This window comes from Schistocerca piceifrons, chromosome 2 (genome assembly GCF_021461385.2).
Source record: "Schistocerca piceifrons isolate TAMUIC-IGC-003096 chromosome 2, iqSchPice1.1, whole genome shotgun sequence".
Lineage (NCBI taxonomy): Eukaryota > Metazoa > Arthropoda > Insecta > Orthoptera > Acrididae > Schistocerca > Schistocerca piceifrons.
Window position 1 is genome coordinate 78,369,915 of NC_060139.1, and position 10,239 is coordinate 78,380,153.

General features: G+C 42.5%; 1 protein-coding gene across 1 annotated transcript in view; it reads right to left on the minus strand.

Moving 5' to 3' along the window:
• Positions 1–9,793, minus strand: part of LOC124777592 (sodium-independent sulfate anion transporter) — a 110,221-nt gene extending 100,428 nt beyond the window's left edge. The window contains exon 1 of the mRNA XM_047253055.1: positions 9,703–9,793. Coding sequence (XP_047109011.1) covers position 9,703 — 1 coding nt within the window. The 5' untranslated portion in view covers positions 9,704–9,793. The remainder of the gene's footprint in view (positions 1–9,702) is intronic.
• Between the last annotated feature and the right edge of the window lie 446 nt (positions 9,794–10,239).

Genomic DNA, 10,239 nt, shown 5'->3' on the forward strand with positions numbered 1-10,239 from the left:
TCCATTTCCAGGAGTGTATTATAATTTAATAAAGGCTGTGTCAAAGGCTGTGCAAAAAGGCAATCAAACTTTTTGGTGCTACACTATGTAGTACTCAATGGGGGGCATAGGAGAGCGCCTGTACAACTATCACGCAAGGGGGCCCGGGTTCGATTCCCGGCAGTGTACTGGGTGGTGTGTGTCCTTCATCATCAGTTTCATCATCATTGACACGCAAGTCACCGACGTGGCGTCAACTAAAAAGACTTGCAATACGGCGGCCGGACCCCGCCGGGGGTATCCTGGCCAATAAATGCCATACGATCATTTCATTTCATTTTTGTACAACACCACCTACCTCCCCTCCCCCTACCACGCCGGCCACAAAAAACTGATCTTTGCAAACTGAACTCACAACCTGCTCCACCAAACACGCAGACGTATCAGCTCAGTTTCATTTTGAAGAAGCCTGAACATGTGATAGATACTGACTAGTGGCAATTGTACCAAGACCTTTTTGTTCTGAAATCTCAGGACCATTTCGAAGTTCAACAGAAAGTACTGTATGACTCTGGGTTCTGAAAGTTTCGAGTGGCTTTGTTGTCTTCTATTCGGGATGTTTTTTCCCACCGATTTCAAAGCTGCTAAAATATGTACATTCATAGAAAATATTCATGACTGGCTGACAAAGGTCTTTATTTTGCCTATTTTCCGTCATGACTAGCTCACAAACGCTGCATTGCCTAGGTCTTTAGTCGGCCGCGGTGGCCTAGCGGTTCTAGGCGCGCAGTCCGGAACCGCGCGACTGCTACGGTCGCAGGTTCGAATCCTGTCTCGGACATGGATGTGTGTGATGTCATTAGGTTAGTTAGGTTTAAGTAGTTCTAAGTTCTAGGGGACTGATGACCACAGATGTTAAGTCCCATAGTGCTCAGAGCCATTTTGAACCGAGGTCTTTAACTTGTCAATTTTCTGTCGGAGACGGTAACAAAAAATTAGCTGTGTTTGCGGTTTAATGTCGAAAACATCTCATTTCTACGCATTCGTGAAAGCACCTTTGGAAGTAAGAAACAATCGTGAAAAGAAAGGTTCATAACGTACGTGGGTGAGTTAAATGAAAACCTTAAATATATAATAACTAATCGAAATTTCGCGCCGTTATCCTGTAAGTTGGTAAGCGTGCTACAAACAGCCTGCAGAATGGCCTGGAGGTGGCAGCATGGTAAAGATGCACACATACCGTCGCAGCATCAGTATAAAGATGGCCGCCCCACTTGCGACTTGCCCACCAGGGAAGAACAGCGTTCTGTTATTCGGTTTTTGCGTAGTGAAGGTGTGAAACCTATAGAAATTCATCGACGAATGAAGGTTCAGAACGGTGATGCATGTTTGTCACAGCAGCAAGTCTACGAATGGAGTAGAAAGTTCGCAAATAGTGTGACTTCAGTGGAAGATGCACCTCGTCCAGGTCAGGTACAACGAGTTGTGACTCCACAGAACATTGCAGCAGTTGAAGCCATAGTGAAGGAAAACCGCCGAGTGACACTGAATGACGTTGCAGCATGTTTACAGATTAGTCATGGGTCAGCACACCACATTGTGCACGATATGCTCCAGTTTCACAAAGTGTCTGCAAGATGGGTGCCACGGCAGCTGACTCCTGAATTGAGAGAATGACGTGTTGATGCTTGTGTAGAACTTCTTCAGCGCTTTGAACGAGGTGATGACTTCCTTGAAAGAATCGTTGGGACGAAACCTGGGTTCACTTCCACCAACCGGAAACGAAGAGTTCGAGCAAGGAATGGCGCCATTCCTCATCACCAAAACCAAAGAAGTTTCGAACAGAGCCATCAGCATGGAAGGTTATGCTGACTCTCTTTTGGGACGAAAAAGGCGTCATTTTGGAGCATTACATGCCTAGAGGGACCACTATCACCAGTGCATCACACACAGGTCTCCTAAAAAATCATTTGCGGCCTGCAAACAAATCAAAGCGACGTGGATTGCTGTCAGCAGGTGTCCTTTTGCAACATGACAATGCAAGGCCCCACACTGCCTGTACAACAGTTACAACAATCACAGACCTGCATTCTGATTGTCTTCCTCATCCACCGTAGTCACCAGACCTTGCCCCAAGTGATTTCCATATGTCTGGACCGCTCAAAGACGCAATGGGAGGAAAGAAGTTCCGTTCTGATGAAGAGGTTTGCCACGCGCTGCATGAATGGTTGCGCGGACTACCAAAAGAATTTTTTTCTAAAGCAATTTATGCACTTTGTAAGCGCTGGAGGACTTGCATTGAGCGTAGGGGAGATTATGTTGAAAAGTGATACAGCTTTGTACCACTTCTGCGCAATAAATAATAACTAAAAAAATTTAAGGTCTTCGTTTGACTCACCCTCGTATAAATGTGTAAGTACAGAATCCAAATTCAGAAACACAATGTGCAAAATACAAATTCTCTGTAATGTTTCTCTAACTCCGAACTTGTTTGTAAACAATATTTCTAGTTAGATGTCCAGGAGCTACGATGACCAAATTCTTGGGTGAACCTACCCTTCAGCAAGCGATATAAATCTGTTCATGAGAAATACATGGAGATATCAAATCCACCCCGCACTGTTTAATGGATTTCCCCTTTGACTTGGTAATTGTAATGGCTGAAAGTCTCACTGGACACTGCAGTCTCTTGAAGTGAATAGGGCGCAGCTCCTTCGCTTGTCTACAACAGGATCTTGTAACCCATTCTATGGCAACGTCTCCATAGCTTTATAGACGGTTATGTTTACGCCTACAGCCGTTTGTGCTTTGCAGTTGAAAGCTATGAAAAGCGCTGCCAGCTGTCAGGGATTTCCTTTAAGTTGCCTCGACTGTAGGTGTGTCTTAGTAGAAAACAAAAAATGTATAAAAACTTCGTGCATGATGCGGCATTTTTTCACGCTTCTCAGTTTTTACGACGACATATCTCTTGAATTGTGTGCCGTCCAATGATATATTTTTGTAGGCACTTTCAGCGGCATATGCGAATACTGTCTCCGAAATTCGTTGCGAATGGTATTCGTGGTAAAGAAATAATAAATTTAAACGTTATGCATGCTGCGGCAGTTTTTCACGCATCTCAGTGTCTATGACATTTTATCTCCTGATCTATGTGTCGTACAATGATATAATTTTGTAGGTACATTCAGCAGCATTTGTGGATAGTATCTGCAAAATGTATTGCGAACTGAGCTAGTAGCAAAGTAGTGTACATTAATGTTTGTTGTGTGTTAGCTGCAGCAGAAATATTTTTCCTCAGTGGAAACCTCATATAGACGTTTGTGAATGTTCTAATATTTTCACCATGCACAAGTGCTGCCTTCTGTTGAGCATAATTATCAAAATATCAGCAAGTGAATGTAGCAATACGCAGCTCCTTGTGGCCGCCAGAATCAACGGAAGTGTTTGATTAGTTATAATTGAATATTATTACTTTTATTTTGCATGGTTATTATTGAATGATCAGTTTATTTATTACAACTGCGAGTATTTCAAAATTAATTACTTTGGTCTATCACCTAAGAGCACTGGGAAAATGTTTCTTCCTCCAGACCTAAATGGGTTAAACGGAACGCACACTCCGACAGGTCTTCACACATCTCAGCGTTTATGACGCCATATCTCCTTAAATATGTGTGGTGCCATGACATATAATATAGTAGGTGCATTTAGCGGCTTATGTGGATACTGTCTGAGAAATTCCTTGCGAATAGAGTTAGCAGTACTAATAAATTTAAACCTCATGCACAATGCGACAGTTTTTGACGCATATCGTTGTTTATGACGTCATATCTCTTGACCTGTGGTAGGTAGGTGGTTCGTATCCCACAGCAGTTGTTACCTGACAGTGAGGGATAAGTGTACCAAGGTTGGTCGTAATCGATGCTGTGTTAATAAGGAGATATGGAACGTAAGCACATACCTACATTCATTTTTATAATGTGTACGGATTTAAATAAAGAGATGTCCGCAGCTCGTGGTCGTGCGGTAGCGTTCTCGCTTCCCACGCCCGGGTTCCCGGGTTCGATTCCCGGCGGTGTCAGGGATTTTCTCTGCCTCGTGATGACTGGGTGTTGTGTGATGTCCTTAGGTTAGTTAGGTTTAAGTAGTTCTAAGTTCTAGGGGACTGATGACCATAGATGTTAAGTCCCATAGTGCTCAAAGCCATTTGAACCATTTAAATAAAGAGAGGCAGAACAATACACATGCAGAATTCTCATAAAATAGCTATGTAATTATCTGCAGTTGATAAATTCTGCCAACACATCATACTAACCACGAAAAAATACGTTAACTGGTGCACGGTTTCATTATTTAAATAATAAATGACACAGATGCAGGCTTTCGAAATAACATCGATTGTGATGGATGCAATTAGGGAAATACTCGCCTGTAATTGAATATTGCCTCTCTAAAATCAAAATAATTTGTACAAATCACAGTTAAGTACATTGTAAGTAGTAGGTACCTATTCTTAAGTGGTGACACTAGTATGTCTGGTGATTAAAAAACAGTTTTTTTCAGTTTTTTGAGTTTTATTTTGTAAGAAATTGTCTGCGTTTCTTCCATTCAAATCCCTTCCATGAAACTACAAGACTTGTCCCTTTTTCCTCTCTTCTACTGGGCATGATCTTATTTACATCCTGGATGTTACCCGTGGCTACATTCGCATATCAGTATTTCTGTTCTCATAAGTGATGGTAAGTAAGTAAGCTACTGTACTTGCAATAACATCAGCTCCCCTCGTGTCTGGCTGTTCAAGGAACCATAGTTCATGAGACCCAGAAAATATTAGATACAGGCTCCCAGGTAGATGCTATTTTTCTTGACTTCCGGAAGGCGTTCGATACAGTTCCGCACTGTCGCCTGATAAACAAAGTAAGAGCCTACGGAATATCAGACCAGCTGTGTGGCTGGATTGAAGAGTTTTTAGCAAACAGAACACAGCATGTTGTTATCAATGGAGAGACGTCTACAGACGTTAAAGTAACCTCTGGCGTGCCACAGGGGAGTGTTATGGGACCATTGCTTTTCACAATATATATAAATGACTTAGTAGATAGTGTCGGAAGTTCCATGCGGCTTTTCGCGGATGATGCTGTAGTATACAGAGAAGTTGCTGCATTAGAAAATTGTAGCGAAATACAGGAAGATCTGCAGCGGATAGGCACTTGGTGCAGGGAGTGGCAACTGACCCTTAACATAGACAAATGTAATGTATTGCGAATACATAGAAAGAAGGATCCTTTATTGTATGATTATATGATAGCGGAACAAACACTGGTAGCAGTTACTTCTGTAAAATATCTGGGAGTATGCGTACGGAACGATTTGAAGTGGAATGATCATATAAAACTAATTGTTGGTATGGCGGGTACCAGGTTGAGATTCATTGGGAGAGTGCTTAGAAAATGTAGTCCATCAACAAAGGAGGTGGCTTACAAAACACTCGTTCGACCTATACTTGAGTATTGCTCATCAGTGTGGGATCCGTACCAGACCGGGTTGACGGAGGAGATAGAGAAGATCCAAAGAAGAGCGGCGCGTTTCGTCACTGGGTTATTTGGTAACCGTGATAGCGTTACGGAGATGTTTAATAAACTCAAGTGGCAGACTCTGCAAGAGAGGCGCTCTGCATCGCGGTGTAGCTTGCTCGCCAGGTTTCGAGAGGGTGCGTTTCTGGATGAGGTATCGAATATATTGCTTCCCCCTACTTATACTTCCCGAGGAGATCACGAATGTAAAATTAGAGAGATTAGAGCGCGCACGGAGGCTTTCAGACAGTCGTTCTTCCCGCGAACCATACGCGACTGGAACAGGAAAGGGAGGTAATGACAGTGGCACGTAAAGTGCCCTCCGCCACACACCGTTGGGTGGCTTGCGGAGTATCAATGTAGATGTAGATGTAGATGTAGATGTCCCCAACCGTCCAGAGTCTGAGCTGTCTCAATGCACGGTGATCGGCGTGCGCAGTATCGCTGCCAAGGGTAATTTCCAAGAATGATTGCCTCTAAGACATATCTCACACCCGCAGAAATCCCTCCCACGCATATCTGAAGTAGCTCTAAAGTCCCTTCATTTCCACGGACAGAATAGTGGCGAACACGTAACATGGACTAAAATAGAAGTATAGCTTACGCCAGCCTAAAGATATCTCCATGTTGACACATCTTACAGAAAGAATTTTTATTCGAATGTCACGATAATTAAAACGGTTTCAGGCCTAAGTACTGCGGCGACCACAGCCGTTACGAAACACGTTAAATGAATCCGCAACAGCAATTGCGAATAAAGCCTATCAAATGGTTCAAATGGCTCTGAGCACTATGGGACTTAACTTCTGAGGTCATCAGTCCCCTAGAACTTAGAACTACTTAAACCTAACTAACCTAAGGACATCACACACATCCATGCCCGAGGCAGGATTCGAACCCGCGACCGTAGCGGTCGCGCGGTTCCAGACTGTAGCGCCTAGAACCGCTCGACCACCCTGGCCGGCTAAAGCCTATCAACCTGAAGAAAATATTACAATGCCTTTTTAGAGATAATCTCATTTGAGGCAATATAACATTTCCTTCCGTGGTCAGTCCACCCTGGCGTCTGAAACACTTTCTCATTTTCCAAGCGCACAAGATGGATAATATTGCAGTCCAGAGCGAATTGAAGAAATAAATTAACTGGTCTCGGTATTTTTTTTTTCACGGGAGAGTAGACGTCCATCGCTATTCGGTGTAAAAGATACGAAACTGCACAAAGTTACTTCTCTTTTCATGTTGTTCCATGAACATGGCTTCGTTTTGGCGTTACTCGGTAACAACTGTTATTTCGGGCGTCAACCGTATGGTCGGTTTCCTATACAGTGTGATCGAGAAGGCACGCACGTCAAAAGTAATCAAGCATAGATACATATGATTTTCATATGTGTTTTATTTTATAACTTCACATGCATTGCGTATATAACACTAATAGGCTCAAAATGGTTGTCCGGGCATGAACTAGTTTTATCTTGAGGATACAAATGTTGTTAATTTCCGTTATTATGTTAAATCTTTAGTTCCGGGAGAATGGGCAGCCTGTTTCATACATCCTTCCTTCAAGACTGCCCCACAGGAAAAGGTCAGAAAACGTTAAATCGAGAGAACATGGGGACCATAATACTATAGAAATGATTTGATCATCATAAAAGTCGCTTGAGAAATGAACTGCTTCATCAGATGTGTGACAAGTGGCACCATCTTGGTGCAACTAACAATAACAACGTTCATCTTCATTAAGAAACGAAATAAACGTTGTAATGATGTGTTCGTAGAACACAATTCTGCGTAATCTCAAGATTTATATTTTGCGATTACCCTGTAACCTCAGAAAGAGACTACAGTGCAAGAGAGGCAGAAAAACACACGTGCAAACATCACACAAAAAATGTAAATATTTTTACGTGATAATGAGAATAAATTCTAGATGCGAGTCAGGGTACGTACGAAAAAATACGTAACTGGTACAGTGTTTCATTATTTAAATCACAAGAAGACTGTTCATTATAGTTTCAAAGAAAATATGGCTCTCTATTCGACGACACTATAAGGCCCACAACACTCCCATTTTCTGACAGTGAAGGATGTTTTCTTGAAACGTATATTGATTTTCGATCGACTAAATTTCTGTGTTTTAACGACTCTAGTAAGCACTGAGACTCCATGGAGTGTTCTGTGCACCACGACCAAATAGTAGATAGAATTGGAAGGAGAATCAGCATTGGCCGTATTATTTTCTTTTATTATCCGCAAAATCGATTTTCGGTCACTTAGTGACCATCCTCAGTTCTGTAATATACAATTACAATTGGTAGGCACTGGTATCAACAAGCTTAGAGCGATCACATAAACTCAACATAACTCAATCATTATGTGATCGCTCTAAGCTTGTTGATACCAGTGCCTACCAATTGTAATTGTATATTACAGCACTGAAGATGGTCACTAAGTGACCGAAAATCGATTTTGCGGATAATAAAACAAAAAAATAAGGCCAATGCTGATTCTCCTTCCATGCACTGAGACCTTGCCTCATCAGTGAGGGAAATACGGTCCAGTTCTGCGATCCCATGGATGTCAAACAAGTCAAATCAAATGGTTCTAAGCACTATGGGACTTAACATCTGAGGTCATCAATCCCCTAGACTTAGAACTACTCACACCTAACTAACCTAAGGACATCACACACATCCATGCCTGAGGCAGGATTCGAACCTGCGACCGAAGCAGCAGCGCGGTTCCGGACTGAAGCGCCTAGAACCGCTCGGCTGCCGCGGCAGGCTGTCAACAAGTGACGAAACCATATATAGTACGCTAGACGCTTTTCTTCACCCGGCGCATTCAGTTTCTGCACGTTACGAAAATGATACGTATGCAATTTTGACTTCTGCGTCGATTTCTGAACACTACTGATACATATGCAATTTTGACTTCTGCATCGATTTCTGAACACTACCGTATAGAATCTAAGATGGGGCAGATAGTCTCCGCGAACTTTCTGAAGGTGAACACAGTGTTATATCCCTCACCTGAGCCAGTCCCATCACCTGAATCCCCCAAAATGGCTGGTCCCTGGCTTACTTCTTACCAGCAACTGATCCGCATTCCCGGATACTGGCGATTCGCCTTCTTGTTGTTGAATTGTTCAACACTGCACATTTGGGTATATTCCACGAAATGCTTCACCAACACGGGTATAGGTACGACTGCAACGTATTGTCGAGAGCTCATTGCTTTGAGGAAAACGACATGTTTATCAAACAACGAACAGCGCAATGCTACAGACGCCATGTGACCTGTAACTTACCCGTTACATTGGCATCTTCGTTTCTCGTTGGTAATACTTGCGCTGCTATCGTTTGGTGGCTGATCGAACGAATGCAGTGCAACTCCGATTTAAAGACATACTAATTTTCATGTGGGCGACTCTTCGATCGTACTGTAGTTGTCCACTGCAGTCATCTTTATTCCAGCAGAGCAGCTGCTCCATACTTCATCGACGGCCTGTCTGTCATACGCACTCCTTTCTGATCTGTCTCTTGTAATCCTTTATTTCCTCCCACCCATCAGCAAGAACTTAAATCAACAACTCATGTCGAAAATATACCCCCAAGCCTGCTATATTTCCGATTTATTTTATTCTTTAGTAAGACTTTTTTTCTCGTTGAGTCGTTGCAGAACATTCTTCAATCAATCACTCCATCTAACCCTCAATGTTCACCTGCAACACATTCTAAAGGATTTTAATCATTTTATTTCTGTTCATTCCCATTGTCCAAATTTCGTAAGCATGCACATCTCTGCTACAGTCACAGTTTTACATAAATGTTTTGCTGCTTTCAAGCTAGGCTCTTTTTTTTAGGACATAAGCAGCTTGTTCTTTTTGTAAAAAACACCTTTTTAGTTATCGCAGCTAAATTTACTAACGATGGAACTGAACGAATGGGTAAGAAAACTGCATTATTTCATGCTACCAACCATACACAGCAAAGACCTGTGTTAGTGAACATTAGTAACAATGCAGGTATTTCAGGTAAAACCGATTGTACTATTCAGTTTTGTGAAGAACGTGCAGTAAATAACAAAAATGGCATTATTAAGAGTCTTTCCACCGACACTAACGTGCGGATGGCGGAAAGTGATTACTTACTTGCTGAAGCCGTTCAACGGTGGCAGACAACTGAGGACCCACTGGTCTCGCAGGTGTGGGGCAATGTGGACGTCTTGCAGCCTCGACGAACAGTACTCGTACGGACCCTTATCTCTCCCACCACTTCGGTTAGAAATCTGCAGCAAATATTGTAAATATTCCGATAGTGGCCCGGACAGTCCGTGAATGAAGAAGCATTAGATCTGAACTCCGTTTCATTCATAAACGTGTTTTTCTCTGTCTATTGCATAACCACTGAGAATAATACGCAGCAACAAGATTTTCAGCCTCGGCTACTGTTATCTCTTCAATTGTTTAACGATGGATTTGCCACCCACTCCGCTCATTCTACTGACGTAGGTTAGCATTAAGCATCAAACCACACAGCTGAATGGATTTTAAAAGCGTAAATTTTCAAATACACAGAATAACTTGCGCATGTCATGTGGTACGAGAGAGACGACAAGTTGCAGGGGAATAGAAACAGAAAACGAAATTAATTCCTTCTGACGAGTAATTTCTGGATAAACTCGGCAA